We start from the raw sequence: 24,794 nt of genomic DNA on the forward strand, positions 1-24,794 counted from the left end.
GGGGCTGTCGTAGTCAAGAGTTGGGGCTCTGGATTGAAGTAATCTGAGTTGACATCCCAGCTCTGCCCTTACTAGTTCTGTGACCTTAGACGATTTACTTAACTCCCTGTGCCCAAATTTCTTCACCTGCAAAATTGCATCGTGAATGACCTCCTGGGTTTGCTGCAGGAATGAGATGAGATAACGCATGTGTAATGTACTTGTGGAAACTCCTTTCATTTATCCACATATTCGGTGACCTCTTAAAGCACAAACTAGTGCCCAGAAGGATATGATCAGTTCACCCATTCCTCTCATTACTCTTGCTGTGTTTCATTTCCCATCAAATGAACTATCATAACATTCATGTGTGTGAACCTGTTATCAATCCACTGATACTGAAACCAGCTTCACCCAGAGATTTCCCTCCTAGTCATAAAGGAAGCCAGTGGTGGAGCCAGAAATAATATTCAAGTTCTGAATCCAGTAGACCATATCACCTGTCTGGCAAATTAAACTCTTAGTTCCTGCTCTAATTAAGTGTCTCACACCTGACGTTCTCAGAGCAGTGAAAGGAATAATCTGAATGAATCCTACTGGCTCAGCAATGAATTGAATGAAGATGTTATGTTGCATTATTTACCGATTGACTGCCTCGCACTTACTCTACCAGTGGTTTCCAGCTGGTGTGCCGTAAGAATTTTTAAATTGTGCCATACCTGACTACTCAGTCAGTGGCACCGACCTCTTCTCCCTTAGATTGTCAATTTAAAAAAAAATGACAACAACCCACGCAACAGTAGCTGTCTGATGTGAATGAATCAAAACTACACCTATTTTTTGTCAGATCAACAAAACATTTATTTTGGGGTGTGCTTCAGAATTTTCATAACTAGTTTGCATGCATCGGGAGAGGACAAAGGGTGAAAGTTGCTGCTGTAATGATGTACCTTCACTGCAGGTGACTTCCGGATCTGCCTGAAAGGCAGCCTGAAAGGTGCGGTCTCCACCGAAACAGCTACTCACTGGCGTGCTTTGTTAACATGAGAGAGGAAAAAGAGGTAAAATGCAGACTTTACCCAAAGAAACCCAGGCTGGGGCTTTGGGTTTTGGGTAAACTGTAGGTACAGTTGCTAATAGCATGTGTACTTGACTAGGGCCAGGCCTGAATGCAACTGTCTGTCTTGTTATAGTCAGAGAACGACTAAGGGACTCCCTCCCCAGTGTTCAGAAATAACCCTTCATAGAAATAAAATGTTGTCTACATGTAAATAGAACAAAAATATGTTTAAGTAACACACATCCCCTTCTCTCTAATGTCATTAGAAGTTAGCTAGTAGCTGGATCTCAGGGATTAATCTCGAGTTCATACAAGGGACTCACTTTGTCCACCAAAAGTAGGTTGGAGGGGGAGGGGGTGTTACCGAACAAGGGTCGAGGTGGGGGGCAATACTTGGCCCACCCAGGGATGCCAAAAACTGCTTCAGAAAACAGAGGCCCCTCCCAAGGACGGTATACTAATATCTATTGGGCTCTTCTGTCCGCTGCCAATTGGAAAGACATCTCTCAATGCCAGAGATTTGTGAAAAGGAAACAAAATGTTTATTTAATGCTATTCAGGCCTAATGCCTTCCTTAAAATATTAAAGTCTTTAAGGGTATACACCTCTACACACACACACACACACACACACACACACACAGCGCTCCCTTCTCCCACTGTCCCAACTCCGGTACCATAAGTCAGGAAAAGAGCACACGTCCATTTTTCAGGTAGCCGGCACTGTGGGCTGTGTCGTCTGTCTAGGCAGGATCTCCAAGTAATCCAAAGTCATGCGGCACCTTCCACTGGCAAGAGTTCTTTGTACCAAGTTCCAGTCAAAGTCTCTCCTGGTTTCCAGGCCACACGGCCAAAGGGAGCACCCCAAAGCCGCACTCCACCAAAAGTGCGTGTCTTTCTTCTTCACCTGGCCGCAGGGATCTCCATTCTGGCAAAGCTGCGTGGTTTTCCCTTTCACCTGGCCAAGAGGTGGTCTGCACTCTGCTGAAACCGCGTGGCTCTCCCTCCTAATGGCTACAGGGGTCTACATCTTTCCAAAACAGTGTGGCTCTCCCCCTCACCTGGCCAAGAGGGAGTCCTCACTCTGCTGAAGCCACATGCCTCTCTCACAGGCACTCTCTCAGAGAAGCAGCCCCCAATTCCCATCCTGGGTAGCAGCCACTCACTTCTCCCTGACCCAAAACTTGGCCACAGCTATTTTACATATCTATGAAACCAGTTAAAGGTTATAGATATGTTAAATGACCATTCCAGAGGCTAGCTGCAAAACTGTTGCTATGCAAAACAGCTCTCAATGGCCCTGCTCCATTCTTCCCTTCCCCCAACTGACACCTGGGGGGGGGGGGCGGAGAGGACATCTTAATAATATTTCATCCAATATTCCTATACACTTTGAGTTCTGGACACCATTCCAAATCTTTCCTGGCCCCCCCCCCCTTTGGCTGCACCCTGTATCAGGGGCACTATTAGAAGAAAACCAGACAGTGGAATCCTCCTTAATATAGGCATGGCCAAACATAACATACACGTTTTAATTTTTTTAAAAAACCGACTCCGTGTAAGATGCACTGTTTCTTATAATGTTCTAGGAAGCATTATCTTAAAATTGCTTTCTGTTAATCAAACTTTAATAAGTATTGAGCACGGGCCTGCGAACCAAAGAATTGAGGTTCGATTCCCAGTCCGAGCACATGCCTGGGCTGCAGGCCAGTTCCCAGCAGGGAACTCAGGAGAGGCAACCATACATTGATATTTCTCTCCCTAACCCTTCCCCTCTAAATATAAATTTAAAAAAAAATGCAGTGTCTTCAGACAGCCAATTTCATAAAGATACTGTCCCAAAAAGAAAGCAATTGAGATTTCTAGTGAGCTATGGGTTTCATTCTGAAAAGGAAGAATGCAGAAGTGAATACTCTGAAAAAAAAAAAATTGGCAACCTATTTTTGGAGGGAGTTTAAAATGAAGCAAGGCCCTGAAGATATCACTAAGGTATGTATCTAGTGAATGAAAATCATCTGTTGCCCTTCCAGATCCACCCTCTGGAAATAAAGCAGTGATGAGGTCCTTTCTCAGTGTCCCAGGAGACTGACGTCTATTGATTTCCCTTGAACCTGGACAGTAGGAGGCACCAACAGAGAATAGGCAGGCAGGAGGGAACAGAGCCTGGGATTTTTACTCTCTTGGCTCCCACCCTACCAGGCCCATCTGACAGTGGCTCCCATCAAGTGACCCTCTCCTGAAGTCACAGTCCTTACCTGGCTCTGCACATCTTTCCACCCTGCTTGGTTCCCTGCACTCTCACCAACAGAATGTGTTGGTCTTTGCCAATCTCAAAGGTAAAATATGGATGGCATCTTATTTGAATTTACATTTCTCTTATAAACATGGTTTTATGTGCTTAAAGCTATTTGTATTTCCATTTCTATGTTCTATTTTCATTCTTGGTCATTTTTCTTTTTTCTAAATCCTCACAGAAGGATGAATTTGTTCATCTCAGAAACAGAGAGAGAGAGAGAAAGAGATTAATGTGAGAGAGAAACATCAATTTGTTGCCTCCTGTACATGCCTCAACTAGAAATCAAACCCACAATTCAGGTATGTGTCCTGAGTGGGAATCAAACCTGAAAACTTTTGGTGCATGGGACAACACTTCAACCAGCTAAGCCAGCCCAACAAAGCTTGTTCAATTTTCAATAGGAGCTTAATTTTACTAATTTATAAAAGCTCTTTATATATTAAGAAATTTAGTTCTTTGTACTGTGTGTTAAATATGCATTTGTACAATTTGTAATTTCTATTTTCATTGGTGTATTTTGTTATGAAGATAAAAAAATAATTTTTATTTATTTTATTTTTTAGAGACAGGGGAGAAATATCACATGGTTGCCTCTCACACGCTCCCTACTGGGGACCTGGCCTGCAACTCGGCCATGTGGCCTGACCGGGAATCAAACCGATGACCTTTCAGTTTGCAAGCTGCCACTCAATCCACTGAACCACACCAGCCAGGGTGTCATGCAGATTTTTTAAAAAATACAGTCAAATTTTGATCTTCTTGTGACCTCTGAGTTTGTGGTAGCCATAAAAAAGCTTTTCTGACTCCAAAATTATAAAAATATTCTCCCATATTCTTTTCTAGTATTTTTTATGATTCAGCACATTGAGAATTTATCGGTATACAGGGAGATAAGACTCTACCTTTATTATTTTTCAGATGGCTGTCTGTTTTTCCCCCTAGGAAATTACCCTACAGATAAACTTGCACATATTTACAAAGATGTATGTAAAAATATATTTATTATAGTATATTTAGAATGGCAAAATATTGAAAACAAGCTTTGCATCCTTCAACAGGGGACTGGTTATATAAATTACAGTTCATTCACACAGTGGAATCAGATACAGATGTTAAAATAAAGAGGCTCTTTAAGGACCAACACTGAATTCCACAGTTCTGTGGTCAAGTTATAAATCAACCCTAAGGCGAAGAACAGTGCTTATGCCATTTCTGACTTAGACACATGTATTACAACCAAAGCAAAACACACATACACGTGGAGGCAGAGAAAACCGGAGACACCAATAGCCTTGGGAAGGGCAACTGGGGGACTACAGGACAGGAGCAGAAGGGAGATTTAATTATACCTGTGTGTATTTTTATACTGTACTCATGTGTAATAGCATAAATTTAAACAAATGAATCATTAAAAGAGAAAAATGAGAGGCTTTTAAGACTGACGTAGTTATATTTTTGGTAGCTAATGTATGACCATACAATGTAGATATTTGTAAGATGCCATTCACAGCATTGATCTGCCCCTCAGTTCAGCCAAACTTTTTTTAAACGTAGGTGCAAAAAATGTGGGTCAGTAGCACCCTCTGCTGGTAGCCAGTTGAAATCTAATGACCCAGAAATCATGAATAAATCTATGAGTTTTCTTATGGTCTTTGCTTTTATGGTGGTCTCAAATAGGAATATCATAACTAATACTTCATATAATTTAAAAAATCATTGGGAAATTTATAAAGTTAAAAAATCATACATTTTTGTAGGACTCCACAACTCTAGTGTTTTAACTGTATACAGATGTCTACTTTTGATGCCGTGGGGACGTGGAGAATAAAATAACAACCATTTTTAACAGTAGTTATCACAAAGTTGTACACAACTAAGCAATACTGCATATGTTTGTCCTGTCAGCCTATATATTTCTCATCATATTCATCATCATTATAATTTATTCACTCAACAAATATTATGTGTTTATTGTGTGTCAGTGCTGCGGATGCACTCTGAACAAAATGGATACATTTTCTGTTCTCATAGAGCTTACTTTCCCTCCAAAGGAAAGATAAAATGAACATAATTGACCAACAACATAGTATGTTACAAGTCTTGTATGAGCTTAAGAAGGAAAAGTAAAGAGAATGTAAGACATGAGTTTGGAGGGAGGGTTGCAGTTGCCGATGGGGGAGCCAAGGAGAGGATCACTTGGAAGGTACATCTGAATACAGACCTTGAAGGACGGGGAAGAGCCAGCCAGAAGGTGCCTGTGAAAATGCATCAAGGCAGAGAAGGGCAAGTGCAGAGTATTGAGGGCAAAGGGGAACTAGCCAGAACATAGCTGTAAGGAGGCAAAAGGTGTTTTACTAACTAACGCAAAGAGGCTCCGGGACACACCCGAAGAGCGGGGTGTGTTCCAGGATGTGGTGTAAGAGCAACAAGGTTAGTCAGGCAGATAGCCATCTGCACAGTTACTAGAGAGGGAAATTTTACCCCTGTGCACAAGCTCAACTGACCAAGTAAAAGAGCACAAGCCAGTAAAGCCCCTGTGCACGAGCTCAACTGACCAATCAAGTAAAGGAGCACGAGCCAGTGCGCGAGTTAACTCACCAATAATCAGTAACCCTATTGTGCCCCTTAGCCAACCGCTAACTGCCACATCTGCTTCTGTATCCAGCTTGCTTGCGCCGCCTCCTTAAAACCCTAAGCCTGTAAGCCTTTGGCGTGACTCTCATTTGCAGCCCTTGCAGGCACCGTGTCTCTGGACACTTTGGAGAGTTCGCCCCTGCGCAGGTTAAACTTGGCCAATAAAGTAACATCTTTGGAACCCTGAAAGTCTCCGACATTTGTTCTCGTGGTTGGTGAATGCAACACAGAGGTCCTGAGGTGCAATTTGCTTGACATATTTGAGAAACAGAAGGAAACTAGTGTGACTGGAGTGAACAGAACCCAAGAAAGCAGTAGAAAATGAAGTCAGAGCATTAACAAGGAAGAATTGACGTGCGCACCAGTCTGCAGTGCCCGTGGTGTCATGGATGAGACATGAGACAAATTCACACGGACCACTGTACTGAGGCCTGTAGAGGAAAAGGGACCACATGGCTACTCCCTCAAGGGGGGCGCGCCTCAGAGCGGCTTGGCCACCCTCTCAAGGGGAGGGCGCGCTGACTGTTGCCTAGACAGGCTTTTATTGGGTTTAATTTGTGCAGGACTACAGGTACAGCTCATTAATCATTGTCAGGCAGTAAGGATCAAACAGTAGATAGCATACAAAGAACTATTAGGGCTTCTTCTGAGTCAGGGTCTATCAGCTAAAAGGCTACAAAACTTTGGGAAACAAACTCATTTCCTGCTTGGGTCTTTATCATTTAACTAAGAGCATTCTTAGCAAAGCAGGCTTTTACATATCCTTTCTTAGGCCTGATCAGCTGAGGTGCCCGCCCTTTCCAGCACAAGGTTGCACCGCCCTCTGTCATTGTTTTAGGCTTAAGTCAGGCAGAGGAAGCAGATAGCCAAGAAATTTTTGGAGACTTCTCTTGGACTCAGGGGAGTCAAGGCTTCGTCAAAGCCGAGGGGTCAGGGTCCATCAGCCCCTTTCTCCATAGCCCCCCAAGTCCTTCTGAGAGGTTTTCTTAGGCTCCGCCGAGAAAGAAATGCCAATCAGCCATAAAGTAGGCAATAAAGAGCTTTATTGGGGTGTGTGCCCCTGGGCGAGGTTCTCCCAGTCTGCAGAGTCGGGCCAGGAGAAGTCGCACCCAAGCAGGGAATGTAGTGGGGTTTTATTTTCCTTGGCTCGCCGTGGGAGCTGGGGATTGGTGCCCTCTGAACAAAGAAGCAATACAGCATTGGTGGTCTCTTCCTGGGACTCAGGTTACTGTGAGGATGTCTGTCTAGGCAAAGTCCAGCTGGAGCTTCCTCCTATCCCCGCCCACCCTAACACCTTCCCTGGGGCCTCCATGTGATCATGCCTGTCTTAGGCCGTTCCCCCCTTGAGGAATCTTACCTGTCATTGGCTAACTGATCAAGCATTGGGGGCCAGTTATGAAAAAAGGAGCAGAAGCGGTGCTCCTACCAGGGAGACAAGCTTTGTCTCTTTAGTGGCTTATGGTGTGAAGGTCGCTCACTCAGCCTTAGCCATGGGGGGCAGTTAAAGCTCCTGAAACCAGGCAGGGCGGTTCCCAACAATTAATTATGTAGGATCTTAGGATTATAGAAGGAATTGGCTTTTACTCTGAATGAGATGGGAAGCCATTGGACGATGTTAAGGAGAGCAGATAATAAATAGCTCTGAATAAATGAATACACTGAAAGGAGCCAAGGGCAGAAACAATGAGATTAGTTATATTGTTTATAGCAATAGCCCAGGAGAAGAAACGATGACAATGTTACACATAGAAAAATAATGTTATAGATAGATAGTGGATGATTGATAGATAGATAGATACTGTTAGATGAGAAAGAATGTGCTGGCAGACCAAATGTGAGGTATCAGAGTAAGAGAAGAATTAAGAACAACTTCAAGATTTGGGCCTGAGCAACTGAAAGAATGTAGCTGCCATTAACTGAGATTGCTTAGAGGAAGGGATGACTATCAAGAACTCGATTTTAGGAGGCTGAGTTTGAGACGTTATTAAACATTCAAGTGAAGGTTGTCAAATAGGCAGTTGGAAATACGGTCTGGATTCAGCAGAGTGGTTTGGCTTGGAGACGAAAGTCTGGGAGTCCTCAGCATGAAGGTGGCACATAAAGTCGTGAAATCTATTGAAACGGCCCAGGGAGTGAAGGTAGAGAGGAAAGAGAAGTCTAAGGCCTGAGCCCTGTGGCAGGTCAACATTTATCAGCCTGGGTGATAAGATGACGAGGAACCAGCAAAGAGTGTGACGAGGAGCAGCAGAAAGGTCAAAGGGGGAGGAAGGTGGAAAATCAGAGGAGCACAGGGTCCTAGAAACCTAGTTGCCAGGAAAACAAAGTGATCAACTGCTGATGGCAAAGTCGAATGAGGACTAGAAAATGACCTTGGACTGGCAGTAAGGAAACAGGTAACAGGTGATTTTGAGGAGAGCAATTTCATTATAATGCATTCTAAACCGAAGGAGAGCAGAGGAATTAGAGACTGTGAGAATGGTCCCTGCTTTTTAAGAGTTTACTGTGTTGCTGTAACGTATTGCGGTGGTGTGCACTTAAACGGTTAAGAGGGTCGATTTCCTATTAAGTATTGTGACCACACACACACACACAATAGCAAAAGGACATAAGGAAACTTCTGAAGGTAATGGGTATGTTTATTACCTTAATTATGGGGATGTTTTCACTGGTGTATACACATGTCAAAACTCATCAAATTGTACAGTTTTTATATATTACTTTAATAAAGCTATTAAAGCAAGAGTTTGCTGTGAAAGGAAGGAAAGAAATGGACAAAAGCAGAGAGAAATGGAGTCAAGGGTGTGTAGTGTTTTGGTTTTCGGGGTTTCTTTTAGTTGGAAGAAATAACATGTTTGCATGTTTATGGAAAACAGCTGATTTGAGAGGAAAACTTGAGGCTGCAGGAGACAGCAATGGGGATGATGAACCCTACCATTAAACATGTGTCAGAGGAGGAAGCCAAAGGCCAGGTGAGGGTTTAGGCTTGGCTAGCCACACAGGCAGCCCAGCCACAGGGTGGGGGAGGTACTGAGCATGGGCTCAGTGCAGTTAGGCAGGGTCGTGGGGAATGGATGGATGTTTTCATCCAAGGGTGATGGATGTTTTCTTCTGATTGTTTCAATGATCCCAGCAAAGCCAAAAGGGAAATAGTGTTGGAAGTCTGATGAGCAAGGAGAACATATAAAATGACCTAGAAAGACCGGATTAGGAAAGCACAGCACTGTTGCCAGACAGCATGAGAGACAGCATGAAGATTCGTCCATGGAATGTGAGACCAACTAGCATGATTGCATGCTTTTTTAATCTGTATGGGTACAGACACAGAGAAGGTGGAGAACTAGAGTTAATGAAGGCTGTGATTTATCCCAGCAGGTGCTATGTGAGGCATGAAAAGGAGTTAGAAGAATTGAGAGTGTATGCAAAGCCGTGACTCTACTGAGAGACCATGGGGTTTAAGCCTGCTGGGGAGAAAACACAGGACATAAGTGTGAGGAGGAGACACAAGGCAACAGTGGTAGGATCAGGGAGGGGGGGTCCTGGTAGAGTCAAGAATAGTGAAGATGGAACAGAGGATGGCAGTCAGCGAGGAACCCAGAACTGAGATAGGACAGAGCTGAGGCTGTTGGTCAGGACAAGGTCAATGCTATGGAAACATGGCAGCTGGCTGTGGCGGATTTCAAGTTGCTACACAAGCCCAATGTGCCCGACCTTTCTTCAAGGGGAGGCCTCGTATGGCATCAGGCAACTGAGCTATTTGAGTTAAATGCTCTGAATATATATCTGCTTTAGGTGTACATTTGAAAAGAAGAAAACAATGACTTTGAGTGGTTCATATTTCCATATTATACAGTAGCACAACAAATAGAGAACATGCCAGTATTTTTTACATGGAAGAGGTATTTCATTCTTCCCAAATGTGAGATCTTGAATACTTTCAGTGAGAGCCCTATTTATTTTGCAAGACAAATATATTTCTATTACTCCTTCCTGGCAGATCAGCGTTCGTGTTAAGGTTGTTATACAAATATTGCATTCACCTTCTTGTTTTTATGATATGCAAAATGAAATCACTTATTCACCAGGACTTTTCCCTTATAAAATTACTCACAAAGCAACTAGCACAGCGAGTTGAACAGTAAATCAAACACTCTATGTGAAACCTAGGCATTCTCTGCACCCCCCAGATCAAGGCGCTGAGCTTTGTCACTGTATGGGAGACAGGAAGTTTCTCAGACAAGAACTGCAAATCAGCAGCCATGTGTGACACCGGTACAAGAGCAGACTAATGCTGACCGCTGTCAGCACCTTGTAGGTCATAAGAGGGAGACATCAGTATGTGCATCTTTACGAAAACTTTTGCCAACATGTGCTTATCCATGGCCTACAAGGTCTTCTGGGACAACTAAATGAGGTTAGTTTCCTGACGCTCAAGAAAGCATTTTTATCAGCAACAACCAAAGGGCGCGGGAGCTTTGCTGCTTTTACCAACCAGGTCAGATGGCCTTCGCAGTACAGACACCGGGGATGTCCTGATGCCCTCTGCGGGGACGGGGCCAGTGGGACGTGTGTCTGAGGCCCTGCTGAGACCCCCAGGGACCTGCTCCCTTCCCACTGTTCTAAATGCCAGGCCCAGGGGCATGGAGGCCACTGTGAAACGGAGGAAAGAGAAATCCAAGAGCCTACGGCTTTCATTACCAGTGAAGAGTCACAACAACATACTCAGTTTTATCTTTGAGGAAGGCTACCTGGGTTGATCTGTTGATGACTGACGGTGTTTCTTGAGGGAAGCAGGTGGAACAGAAATGTTAATTTATTCGAGTAAACAGACAGTGTCCCTAGCAACCAGTGATGGCCACATCGATTACATCTATTACTTGGGCTTTCTGCCACCCTTGAAAAATGCCCCAAATAGATGGGTTTCTTCATAGTTTGCTAGTCACTTATTAGTGGGAGGGGGGTCATTTCTTTCATGTAGATAATATTAATGTTTAATGTTTAATCAGCCTTTGGCGAGCATTTCCAACTTGTCTTCTTTGCTCATTCACCCCTCCACTGCTGCCGATAAGGGCCTTCTGACTGAATTTAATTCTTTCTTCTCACTATAATTAACAACAAAAGGAGCAATAATACAGCACAGAGGTTAAGAGAGAATTCAAGACCACAAATTCAAGATCTAGATTGCCTAGGTTTTCCTTTAAACTCTGCCTGTAGGACCACTAACATAATCTCTCTGTGGCAAGTTTCTTATATGTCTGGTGCCCACGAAAACACTATCCAAGTGGGGACCAAATGAATTGTGAGTTGCAGTGTAAGTGGAACACCCACCAGCACATCACAGGCACTCAGCGTTAGCTCTCTCAATGCCAAAAATATACCAGGTGTCAAGCACTTTCTCTCAGCATCTGTGTCTTGCCCATCTTTACTAGTTATCTCCTGCTAGAAGGCAAATCACCCCAAGATTTAGAAACCCAGATCAATTGACATTTCTTTTTTAAATTTTTTTTACTGTTGTTTAAGTACAGTTTTCTGCCACGCCCCCTGCCCATCATCCCAGCCCTCCTCACCTCCCTCCCCCATTCCCATCCCGTTTGTTATTGTCCGTATGTCCTTTATAGTTGTTCCTGCAAACCCTTCACCCTTTTCCCCCATTACCCCCTCCCCTCTCCCTTCTGATCACTGTCAGCCCGTTCTCAATTTCAGTGTCTTTGGCTCTACTTTGCTATCTTGTTCATTTTGCATCCCACATTTCTGATCTCAGAGTTTCTGTGGGTTAGGAATCTGGGACTGTTTTGCTGGGTGGTTCTGCTTACAAGATCACTCACATGGTTATTGGTGGCCTGAGTCCCTCTTGCATGGGCCTCTCAGCAGGGCTGCTGCCCAGCTTGGCACTGGCTTTCCTCTGGGAGAGCAGTCTGAGAGCGAGAAACGGGGGCAGGGTGAAACTCTCTCGCTCTCTCTCTCACACACATACACACAGTAGCAACAATCTTTTTAAACCTAATTCTGGAAGTGATATCCCATTACTTTTGCAATATTCTATCCATTTGAGTCAAGTCACTCAATGTAGCCCATCCTTAGAGTAACAGATTACACAAAGGCAGGGACATGGATCACGGGGGACAGCCTATTGTACCAACAACTGCGAACAGAGTGTCCCTAACTGATTTTGCCTATATATACAAACACATATGTATATATACACACATAATATATATATATGTGTGTGTGTGTGTATATAATGTATGTATAGAGAGAGAGAGATGGAGAGAATATTATTTTCAGCAATGAGAACCAGTTTCTAACACTTACCCTTTAAATAAACACACAGACACTAGTTTTGCCAATAGAACCCACATTTAACATCCAATACGCTAACCCACAAGGCTTGATTGCTAGAGGTCGGTGGCCAGCAGGAAGCCTGGCCTTTTCCGTACAGTGCTAGACAGCCATTCTGTAACACACGCTGGAGAGCAGGGCCACTTAAATGAATTGCCATGGACGTAGTCTTATGCCAACTACACTGCAGATTTTTTAAATTACAGACTTTATTCCTGCCCCAAGGTTTTCTCTAATTCTACCCAAGTCCTACATCTATGAAATGATCTTATTTAATTTAAAAAAGTGGCTATAAATAAAAACATAAAGGATAGAACTTCTATATTTTTCTAACTTACATGAGTCTCAGGATGGAAAATCCAGAGAAGTGGAATGGCCGTATTGATCCCACTGTGCAGCAACCCGAAGCTCACGAGTGTTCTGGTGACTGCGTAACAATCTGGCTGGCTTTTCCGCTTCTCATGGTTTTGAGGACTTGATCCTCCACACACTCTCAAGTACCACTGAATAAAAGGAGGGCATCCCAAATTGATAGAATAGGAATAGTACAGAAATAACCTTTAAATTAAAAAAGGAAGGTTTTAAGTGATACAAGGAAATTATATGTATAATATACATGATCTCAAATATAGAGAAAAGAAAAAACAACCTGAAAAGTAATATCTAGGTTATTAACAATGAAAGTTCTGAATAGTGAAATTTTACTTTTCTGCCACTTCCAACATGTTCAAAGTAAAGCCCCGTGTGTATGCACACGCCTACTTGAAACATATGAGAGCTTACCATAGGAGACTTTGAATGTCAATTCAAAGTCCATTTAGAAAACATGGATGTTGAAATTCAGCTATCCTTGAATGATCTAAGAGATTAACAGGCAAATCTAGAAACTTCCTTCGCAGCATTGTAGATGCAGCCTGCTCTGCTCTGGAACAAACACTGTAGCAATCTAATCTCTCTCAGCACCCACAGTCCAAGACCCCCAAGAATCTGTCTTTTCCATCTGTGGGACTGGTTTCTTACTCTTCTGGGGACCCATAATGCCTGAAATGTGGCCTATTTAAAAAAAAGTTCCCCAAGTGGTGATAGTGGAATTAAATCTGAACTTAAATATGAACACAAGTATATCACTCTGCCTTTCTGTTTCCCAAACTTGGGGAGATTGTTACGGCGAGCCAGTCTGGACGACATCCTGCCTACTGGACGTTCACCCACAAAGCTGGGGCCATGGAGACCTCCTCTGACCAGTCTATACATCACCCATTTCCTGGGGCCACATGAGCAGTTTCGTGAGAATTCGAACTCACATACCTATCTATGCTGCCCACCGTGGCTGCTTAAATTTAAATTTAAGTGAAATAAAATACCATACAGCTCCTCAGTTCCTCTGGGCACGTGTCAAGTGCCGAAAGAACTCCACGTTTCAACTTTCAAGTCGGAAAGCACTGAGTTCCTGGGGCAGAAGAGAAAACAAGAATCCAGAACATTGTTGCTAATGACGGAACTAGAGCAAAGGCGAAAGGATGGCCTAGTGGCTGAGGTACCCAAAGGTAGAAGAAGGAAGGTAAGGATGCTGCACAACGTATGGAACGTAAGTAGCACGAACCCAGGTGACCTGGAAGTTGTAAAGCAAGAGGCGGGACGTTTAAACCTTGTAGTGCATGGTGTTAGCGAAGCAAACTAGACTGGCAATCACGAAGTGTTCCAGTCTGGAAATGCAAAGTCCCAGAAGTGAGTGGTGGGTACGGGGTGAGGCTCAGGGCCGGGCCGAGGTTTTCATGCTGGGAGAGACTCTACCCTCCGGTGGTGGGGGTGGGGGTGGGGGTGGGGGTGGGGGTGGGGGGCGGAGAGCGAGCAGCTGGGGGGAAACACAGCCTCGCTGCTCTTCCTGCTGATGCAATCTGCCCCAAAGCCAGCATCTCCCTGCGAGAGGGCCAGTCTGCATGCAGTCCCGCCGCCACGTGGAGCAGCCGCCTCCCCGGACCTTAGCGCAGCCGACAACGCAGAAAGCGCAGAGGGCCTGAGACACATCGGGTTGGTCCTCCGCTCAGCGCCAGCCAGACGCACCGCCGCGGGAACAATGAAGGTAACTGCTTATGATTTTGACTGTGTTTTACATAAAGTGTGTGTACGGATGGCGCCTGTGAATCCTCAGAGATGCAGTTGGCAGAAAGGGGCCGGACGAAGGGCCACCAGGGTTTGTGTCCAAGCAAACGTTTGTTAATAATTTTCTTTGTCAGTCGCCTCTGGACGCCACCTGCCCTTCTTTTCAGACCGTTGAGTCTTCGCTCACGGGATGTACCTCCGTAGGCTTTTCCACGGCTGCACTTGTGAATGGAGATAAAAGGCTGCCGGCAGCTCTTCCCTCCCTGGTGGGTTAGGAAGCTTGGGAAGGAAGAGGAAGCTTTTCTCAATTTTTAAGATGCACAGGAGGTGGGGGACTTTGGAGAAGAGGTCTGGGAGGTGTCGCTCCCTGTAAATAGGGGTTTCTGCTGGGTGTGCCTAAGGAGGTGATCAACTAGGTGATGCTGGGGGCAAGGGGACATAAAGCTGCTGTGAAAAGCAGAAATCTCCACGCATTTTGTACCCTGCGGAAAATTAAAGCTTCTAGGAATTGCAAACCATGGAAGCCTGAGGTCGTCCTTTTATTAAACTGAGTGAGCACCCCAATGGCCTCTATTCTTAAGCTAATCAAGTGTGATTGCCTTAGCTCCCTATTGCTTCTGAAGGTTGAGGTGTAGGAGTGAACACGAAGCCTTCCGTTTTCCTGATGATCTCTCACACGTTGGAAAACCGCACAGACACTGGAAACTGAAGAGCAGCTCTTTCAAAGGAAAATGAGGAGTGGGCAGCTCCCCTCGCGGGCTAACACTGAGGAAGCAAGAGGCTCCTCCGTGCAATCTGGATTTTTAGGAGCAATAAAGCCATGCTTCAGAATTTTGAAAGAGGGTGTTGGAGTAGGGTTCTCAACTGCACGCACCCGCAGTCTCACAAGAATTAGTAAGTAAACGGTGCCTTTTTCATCAAACAAGAATACCGACTAAGACTAAGCAGGAACTGAACGGAAACACTGTCTTGTGGTGAAAAGAGGTCATGCAAACATGCCACAGTGAAACATTTAGCAGCCTTTTTCTTCTAGAGTTAGGTATTCTGTTTCTGGATTGCTGATGCCTGTTTAATTGCATCTGAAAAACACACTTCAACTGAGTATTGAGTAAAAGGAGAAAATTATGAAAATAAACAGCCTTGCTGTTCCAGCGTTTCTCTCTCTTACATAGAGTTATAGCTGAACATGCAGTTTTTGAAAGTCCATGGCCTCCTTCACATGAGTTCAAAAGCCCCTGTTTCTCTTACAAGGTACTTTTTTTTTATATACACAGGAAACTAGAGGATACCTTTAGGTAGTCTCATCTCTGTTTTCTGAAATTTTACTAAGATCTGGAAAAAAAGGATTTTATTCTAGTCACGTTCAAAGAAGTATGTGAGGTTTCTTCAAATTTGATTTTATTATTTAAAATAGTTTTCTACTTGCCTTTTACCAAAGTATTGCTATTATATTTATTAGTTTTTTTAAATGTTATTTACACTTGGCACCACGATAAGCTCTGTCCTCAGCAAATTCTCAACATGTAGTCTTGCCTGGGAGCTTATGTTTTAAGATGGATACATACAGAAAGGGCAACTGGGTAAGAAAAATAGTGCATATATTGAATAGCATGTGTATAAAAAGGTTCTGTACATATTATGTTTTACTAGGTTACTTGAAGGTGGAGATTTTAAAGAGACATATACCCTAAAGGGACAGTGATATGAGAAGTCATTGTCAAGGATAAGTGAAGGAAGGATAGAGAGCTGTTTGTTTGTTGGTAGGGGGCTAGGTCACTTGAGACCTAGCAGTGAGATGGGGTTTCCATTCCAGCCACAGGATGTGGCACCTCATGCAAGGCTCAGAGAGACAGCGGTAGTTCAGCTGGCCGGTAGTTCAGCTGGCCGGTAGTTCAGCTGGCCGAGTGAAGTGCATTGGTGGACATGTGGTGGTGAGAAAAAAGAAAAAGGGGAGAAGAAAAGACAAGGATTTAATTTTGGCCAATATTTCATGTAGTGTGTTTATGTAACAAACAACTTCATTTGACTATAAAACTACACAGAGAAAGAGAGTTAAGAAAGTTTTTTGCCTTGGCTGGTGTGGCTCAGTGGATTGAATGCTGGCCTGCAAACCAAAGGATCACTTGTTGGATTCCCAGTCAGGGCACATGCCTGGGTTGCAGGCCAAGTCGTCCCCAGTAGGGGGCATGCAAGGGGCAGCCACACATTGATGTTTCTCTCCCTCTTTTTCTCCCTCCCCTTCCCTCTCTCTAAAAATAAATAAATAAATAATTTCAAAAGAAAAATTTCCATTTGTATGCCAGAATTTTTCTTGCCTGTCAGCTCCTTGAAACCGAGGTGTAATGATTTGAAATAGGTATAAAACATTTATGAAAGAAAGTTGAAAATAGTCATTTGATTATTACAGAGGTGTGTCTGCTAAGAATTAAAGCCAAGTTATGATTTCCTTCAGTAGCTGGGTTTTTCGTGATTTTAGATTTTCTTTTCATGATTTTAGATTGTGTTCCTTAGTTCAAGTTAGGATTTTTAGTTTTCTAGGGGAAGAAAAAGGAATTTTCCTTCTCCCCCTCTAGATTCTTGGCTGAGATTCCCCTGTTATAAAACACAAGAGACAAACAGAAGTTTAATAACATGTACACCTCCAGGATACATGGGAGAGACCCAGGAAAACCCAGAAACTCTTTGAAATATCCCAGGCTACTACCTTACACACCATCTTCAGCTGAAAACAAACAAAGAACACCTTTGGAGGAACAGTTAGGGGAAGTTATCGGGGAAAGCCGAGTAAACAAAGGTAAAGTTTCGTTCAGATTTAAGTAGGAGCCTTCTAAAGATTTAGTTATCTTTCTCTTCCAGGCACAGAGAGGGAGACACCTTTACAAATAAGGATTTCCCGTAGAAATGTAAATTGCTCTAAGAGAAAGGCAACTTCTCTGTTTTCAGAGATTCTCCTGTGCCTGCGGCCACTCAGAGACATTTTTGGGGCGGCCTATGCTGCTCCCCTTCAGCTTTTTATTATTATTTTTTAAATTTATTTTTAAGTATATTTTATTGATTATACCATTACAGTTGTTCTATTCCCCCCCTTCATTCCCCTCCACCCTGCACACCCCCTCCCCCACCATTCCCCTTTAGTTTATAACCATGTGTCTCAAGTTCTTTAGATTCTATATTTCCCCTACTATTCGTGCCCTCCCCCCTGTCTATTTTCTACCTACCATCTATGCTACTTATTCTCTGTACCTTCTCCCCCCTTCTTCTCCTCCTCCCACTCCCCTGTTGCTAACCCTCCATGTGATCTTCATTTCTATGGTTCTGCTCCTGATCTAGCTGTCCTCTTGGTTTGCTTTTGTTTTAGGTGTAGTTGTTAATAACTGAGTTTGCTGTCCTTTTACTGTTCATATTTTCTATCTTTTTTTTCTTAGATAAGTCCCTTTAACATTTCCTAGAATAAGGGCTTGGGGATGATGAACTCCTTGAATTTGACCTTATCTGAGAAGCACTTTATCTGCCCTTCCATTCTAAATGAAAGCTTTGCTGGATAGAGCAATCTTAGCTGTAGGTCTTTGGATTTCATGACTTGGAATACTTTCCAGCTCCTTCTTGCCTGTAAGGTCTCTTTTGAGAAATCTGCTGACAGTCTGATGGGAACTCCTCGGTAGGTGATTGTCCCCTTATCTCTTGCTGCTTCTAGGATTCTCTCCTTCATTTTCATCTTGGCTAATGTAATTATGATGTGCCTTGGTGTGTTCCTTCTTGGGTCCAACTTCTTTGGGATTCTCTGAGCTTCCTGGACTTCCTGGAAGTCTATTTCCTTTGCCAGATTGGGGAAGTTCTCTTTTATTATTATTTGTTCAAATAAGTTTTCTACTCGTGGCTGTTCTTCTTCCCCTTCTGGTACCCCTGTAATCCGGATGTTGGAACGTTTAAAGATGTCCTGGAGGTTCCTAAGCCTCCCCTCATTTTTATTATTAATATTAAGATGCAGACCAGGGAGGTCTGGGCTTATTAGCGAACTAGTTCTGTGCATAAATGAAGCTTGTTTCTAAACTGTGGGTGTCTTGAGTGTTTGGGTTGGTTATGTATTTGGGGATTTTACCTTATTGAATGGCCTCTTCTCAGTGGGCGCAGGAAGTTGGAAAAGGGAAGCGCTTTCTCTATTTCCATTTAGGGTTGACAACCACAGTTCCTCTAGTTACTGACACTTCCCTGCAGAAACCCACTGCCTGGTTCAGCCTTAAGACCAAGGGACTCGGTTACCATTTCAGAGTGAGAATCTGCGACTTTCCATGAGAGACATTCTTCTCCCAGGCATCCTCTGCTTTCGGTGTGATACTATCGTTCTTTCTGAGCACAGGAGGCAAGTGTGACTGGTCCGCTCACTGTATAGCTGTAAATGTGAGCAGCCTTTGTGTTGGAACTTTACTCCTTAACAGCTGTCCAAATGTGCTAAATATATAGTGTGACTTACAGTCAACATTCCTCCTGATGGGCTTTCCTGAGCCCCTGTAGCTCATTTAGTAATAAGCCTCTGAAGTTGGATTCTACATGAGTCACCTGAGATAGAAATGTGAGGTGCAACTCAAATTTCTGAAATGTTTCAAAATTAAGGATTTGGGATGCTCTGATCCATAAAATAAATTTGCAAGTATGTGTATACATTTTTATCGTAAGACAAAGACTTTGATTCATAAAGTTAATGGTGAATGCAAAGCCAAAGCAAAATTGGTCGTTTCTGTAACAAGAGTTCAAGTGCCAATTGTGCCTGTGCCTCTAATCAGTCCCCTCAAATTCACAAGCTGATGATATTGCCTTTAAAAATTGAGTATTTATATCCTTAAAATAGCTTAGAAATTATATGACCTTATTAATACAGCTTAGGCTAGCACATAAACATTTTTCTATTGTCATGTAGGCCATGGCTTTTTGTGGAAAAAGCTATTTTGTCAAAAACATTTTTTTTGTATTCAGTGGTTAATGAAAGAAAGAAAATTTTAAGGAAATAATCATGCTCCAAAAATATAGAAAAATTCAAGAAGGAAGGAATAAAGGAAGAGAAGTTTTTTTTAAAAATTAGAGAAAATAACATTATAGCAAGCAATAATCCAGCAGTCATACTGAGATACACATGCTTCTTTGTATACGAAAAATTGTGAAATACTTGTTAAATCAGTTAGTTCCATTAATAATAGTCCTATATTTCATGTAAAAAAGAACCAATTTATTAGTTCTGTATTTTGATATGTAGATATGAATATTTGATCAGTTGCGTTCACAGTCTATTCCTTAGTTTGAGAAATGTTTTTCACTAGTTTGACCCTAGTTTGTTATTTGCCTTAGGAGGCCTTAAGAAGCTTGGTGTCACCAGCAGAAACTTGATTCTTCTTGCCAACGCAGTAAAGAATTATAGATCAGCAAGAGCCTACTAGCCTGCAAGCAAAGTTTATTAGTGCTAAGTTCTAATGGGAGAGCAAAAGCAGGATGGCCAGAGCGCAGGTGGCCAGCACCCAGATGGCCGGAGGCCCCTTACCCAGGGCCCTCTGGCAAGAAAAAGCCAGGAGCCAAGAGAGTGCATTCTTTGTTCTGTGGACTTAATGTAGTTGGTGGGATGAGGGTGAAGAAGTTACATATTGATTGATGGGTAAGGGAATGATGGGCCAGCTTCCTCCAGGGAGACATGACTACCCAAACATAGGTATGTATGGGGGTCTGTTAGCCTGAATCCTTATCTTGTTCCAGACTCTATTTGTTCATTTTGCATATGTGATGGGAGGCAGGCAATTAACCACAGTTGTTTTAGGGGTTTTTCTTTGGGCACTGTAGTCCCCCTCCCGTTCTCCCTTCCAGGCCTAGGGATGAATACACAGTCTGAAGGTTTTCCTTTTCCCAGCTGGTGGAGATGATACACACAGACTTTCAAGGGCTTCCCCTCTGCACCAGCACAATCTACATGTGTTGTTCGGAATGTCTGGCAGCCTTATTGGACCCAGCTCTGGATCACTGGGTCAACCAGTGAGACATGTTCCTTTGCTTTTAGCCTCCTGTATTAAGTTCTTCGTTAGACTGCAGTAGTGAGGGCCCTGCCTTTATTTCCCCTCTGGCCACTCATTCCTACTGCTAACTCATTCCTAGCTGCTACTATAACATTGAAACGTAATTGGAGAGTTCCCATTCTGTCTGACTCCTTATAAATTAGACAGAAGGAGCACCTGTTGGAATGTTTCAGGCCAAACATTCAACCGACGTCTCTAACATAACTGACAAAGACTTCATCACAGCCTGAGCACGAGGCCTAGGGTGGCGTTGCACTTGGATGACCACATAGCAGCTGCTAGCGTTCCACCACTACATTAAAGTGTGATTTTTGTCGTGTGCCTTTTATGGTAATTTTTGTCGGGTACGTTTCATTTGCTTTTGTAGATTCAGAGTTAAGTTGTTTTGATTTTAGTACTTACTAGATGTTGGTTCAGGAATCTGAAACAACAGTAAATGTTTCTTTGAACTTTGAAGATAAAAGGTAGATTTATAAATCCTACATGGAGAAGCGCAATGCATTGCTTGGAATACCATGATTCTCAGTCTTGGTGAACGTGGTCTGTACACTTGCAAGGTTAGTTAATGCTGGTGTTTATAGAAGAGCACATCCAGGCTTGAGGAAAGACTTTTTCACTTAACTAAGAGAATGATTTTATATTTTAAAAGACCATGTAAATTACATAACATTGAATTGTAACTTTAAAACATGTATGAGAAAAGCAGTACAGCCCTTATTAACCCCATTTTACAGGTGAGGAAAATGAAGGTCAGAAAACTTACTAGAATTGCTTAAGATCAGAAACAGCAAAGCATAATGAGACAATAGAAACTTTGACTCCTAGTCTAGTCTGCTTTCCTCCTCACTTGTGGCCCTGGCCTCTCTTGGATCTGACATCACTTTGTAAATCTTATGAAAAATAGCATAGTTGCTCCAGCCAAAAATGTAAAAACATACGTAGGCAAAACAATTTATATCTATAATAAATTATGTGTAATTAAAATCAGCACAGTAGAGTCCATGGAAGACTGGTAGAAAACACTGAAATGATCTAGTTATTTAAAGCAGGAGATTGCTGTTGTTTCTTGCCTTTGCAATCAGCTCAGACATAAAAATACATAAGCAAGAGATCCACACTGCCCTTTGAATATTGAAAAGCCCAAACAATCATCTGCCTCTAGTTCCAACAGAAAGGGAACCAGTACTTTGTTATAAATCAACACATGAGTTACCATTTTCTTCTTTATGTTTTAATAGTCTGGGGAAAGAGAAGACTTTTCCTTGACCCACGTAGGTTCAGTGCTTGGGTCCTGCAAACTAAACTGGAAAAAGACAGGTTAACAAGAGGAAAACAAAAGTGGATTAACATGCAGCCTGCATATATATTGCAGAAATTCAGTGATGAGTAATGCAAAGGGGTGTTAGAACTTGGGTTTTCATAGTATCTCAAGAAAGACTAATAAATTTGTGGAGAAGTAGCGAGGCAAAGGTACAGGTTTTAGGCTTTCACGGGTGGCAAACTGTGGGAAGGTAAATAAGTAGGGAAACAAATGGGCTCAGGTTTGCTCTCGAAGATCCATCTCCTTGCTGACTCACTGCTGTCTTCATGGCCATAAAACTTTCCCAAGAGAGGAAATTTAGGACAGTCCTCATTTCTGAGGTTTCTGCTTTTAGTCAGAAAAGGAAGCTGCATGAAGGCTTCCTTCTCCATCTGTTGGATCCTAAATGCCTTTAGCTCGAAATAATTCTTATGCCAAAGTAGCGCAGTGTGATCCCCTATACTAGTCACAGAATAGGGACTGATTCACAGAATCTGTACTGTAATTTTTTTAGCTTTAATTTTGTTTCGTAGTGTGTGTCTGTTTTGTTAAACAGGGTTAATACACAGTTTCTTAGAGTTTGGTAGTTTGTGGTGACCAGCCTTCCCATTTCTTAGCCAACACCCTACCTGGCTACCTTCCTACCAGGTTACACCCTACCTTGGCCACAACTGGTTGTAGCAAAGGTGATATTTGACCCAAGTCCAGCCATCTTGTATTTCTTAACCTCTCGCCCCCACATTCAATTAGGTGCTGTATCCTGTGGATTCTACTTGCTCTGTGTCCGTAAGTTCTCTCGTGCCTCTTGCAGCGGACTGACTCGTGCTGTCATGATTTTCCTAGGTACTAATTTGATCATTTAATTATCTCACTCTAAATGCCTCTATGACATCCCTTAGTGTCTACTGAATTTAGTTTAGTACCTGAGGTATTTTTCTAATCTGTTCTCCCATAATTCTTCTGTGTGGATGCATTCCTCTGTAGTCATGTGAAGGGTTTGCTGTTCCCTAAAATGAGCCCCCACATTTCCGTAGAGTCAGTTCTGGCTTCTTCCTCCCCAGTCCCCTGCCTCCATCCATACTCTCCATCATGCCATTCACCATGAAGCTCACTCATTACCCAGGCATTTTACCTTTTTAAAATAGTAACTGTATTGTACAGTGGAATGAATATGGGTAGAAGGTGGGAAGGTGAGAGAAGGGTAAACTTTTGAAGTTAAAAATAAAATACTGATCATCTCTTGAAGTCTCCCTGCATTTTTACCTTTCCTCTCCTCTGGCATGAACCTTGCACCCGCAATGGTGCTTTGCAAGATTAACTGAGCTACATTTTTTTCATTTAGGTTTTTATTGATCAATTACAGTTGACATAGAATATTATATTACTTTCAGGTATACAGTATAGTACTTAGACATTTATTTAACTGATATTTCCTACACCTACCTGGCACCATATGTAGTCATGACAATATTCTTGACTATATTCCCTATGCCGTCCTTTACATCCCTCTGACTATTTGGTGACCATCAATTTGTCCTCAATCCCTTCCCATTTTCACCCAGTCTCCACCATCCCCCTCTCCTCTGGCAAACATCAGTTTGTTCTCTGTATCTATGAGTTTCTTTTTTGTTGTTGTTCATTTATTTTGTTCATTAGATTTCACATATCAGTGAAATCATACGGTATTTACCGTTCTCGGTCTGACTTATTTCCCTCAGCGTAATATCCTGTAGATCCACCCATGCTGTTGCACATGGTAAGATTTCACTCTTTTTATGGCTGAGTCCTATTCCATTGTATTATATATATGTGTGACTGCTTTCTCTTCATCTTTTGATTGGAGCATTTAATCCATTTATATTTAAGGCAATTATTGATAGATATGTATTTGTAGTTATTGCCATTTTATTAATGGTTTCCTGGTTAATTTTTATAGTTCTCTGTTTCTTTCTTATTCTCATGCTCTCTTCTCTTGTATATTGATGACTTTCCATACTGTTGTGTTTGGACTCCTTTCTCTTTATTTCTGATATGTCTCTTGTACATTTTTGGTTTGTGGTTACCTTGTGCTTCATATACACCAAGCTGTGTTTATAGTTGATGGTTGCTTAAATTCAAACACATTCTAAAAACACTGCCATTTTTACTCACCCCTTTCTCATTTATGTTTTTTGTCATTATTTTTTTTTACTTTGTGTGTATGTATCTTTTAATTTGCTATTGTAATTATATATAATCTTCCAACTTTTGCCTTTTAACCTTTCTGTTAGCTTTAGTATTGGCTGACCACTGCTTTTACTACATGTTCACCTTTTTCAGTGAGAAATTTTTCCTTTGTGGTACTTTATTATTCATATCTTTGATTTTCTTCTTTTTCTTAAAGAAGTCCCTTTAATATGTTTTTAAAAGATTTTATTTATTTGTTTATTTATTTTGAGAGGGGAAAGGAAGGAGAAAGAAAGGGAGAGAAACATCAATGTGTGGTTGCCTCTCGTGCGCCCCCTACCAGAGACCTTGTGTGCGTCCCAGGCATGTGCCCTGCCCGGGAATTGAACCTGTGACCCTTTGGTTCCCAGGCCAGCACTCAATCCAGTGAACCACACCAACCAGGGTAATATTTCTTGTAATATTGGTTTGGTGGTGATGAACTCCTTCAGCTTCTTCTTGCCTGGGAAGTTAATTGACTGTTTTATATTTGTTTTAGAATAGCAGATACATTTTTCCATATCTGGGTTTGTTTGAAGTCAAGTTGACTCCCAAAAGATAAAAACTTATAAACAACAAATATTTACATGTTTCGATGCCTATTGCCAAACTCATCTTAGCATCAGTAGTGAAACTCTGTATAGACTGTAAGCATACATTGTAAATATTTCTGGGAATGTTCATACAAAAAGATGTAACATAGCAATATGAATGGAACACCATGAAAATTATAAGAAACAAACCCAGTAATGCCAATCTGCTAAATCATCATTGTTTTCAGATTCAGGCAGTATGTAAGGGGAAATGGACTGTGTCACATCCCAAGGAA

General features: G+C 42.4%; 1 protein-coding gene across 1 annotated transcript in view; it reads left to right on the top strand.

Annotated features, from left to right (window-relative positions):
- Positions 1-14,181: 14,181 nt before the first annotated feature.
- The window catches only part of BCAT1 (branched chain amino acid transaminase 1), a 97,957-nt gene continuing 87,344 nt past the window's right edge, over positions 14,182-24,794 (top strand). Inside the window, exon 1 of the mRNA XM_037033936.1 lies at positions 14,182-14,387. Coding sequence (XP_036889831.1) covers positions 14,196-14,387 — 192 coding nt within the window. The 5' untranslated portion in view covers positions 14,182-14,195. The remainder of the gene's footprint in view (positions 14,388-24,794) is intronic.

This window comes from Sturnira hondurensis, unplaced genomic scaffold (assembly GCF_014824575.4).
Source record: "Sturnira hondurensis isolate 20B ecotype Veracruz unplaced genomic scaffold, ASM1482457v3 Scaffold0021795, whole genome shotgun sequence".
Lineage (NCBI taxonomy): Eukaryota > Metazoa > Chordata > Mammalia > Chiroptera > Phyllostomidae > Sturnira > Sturnira hondurensis.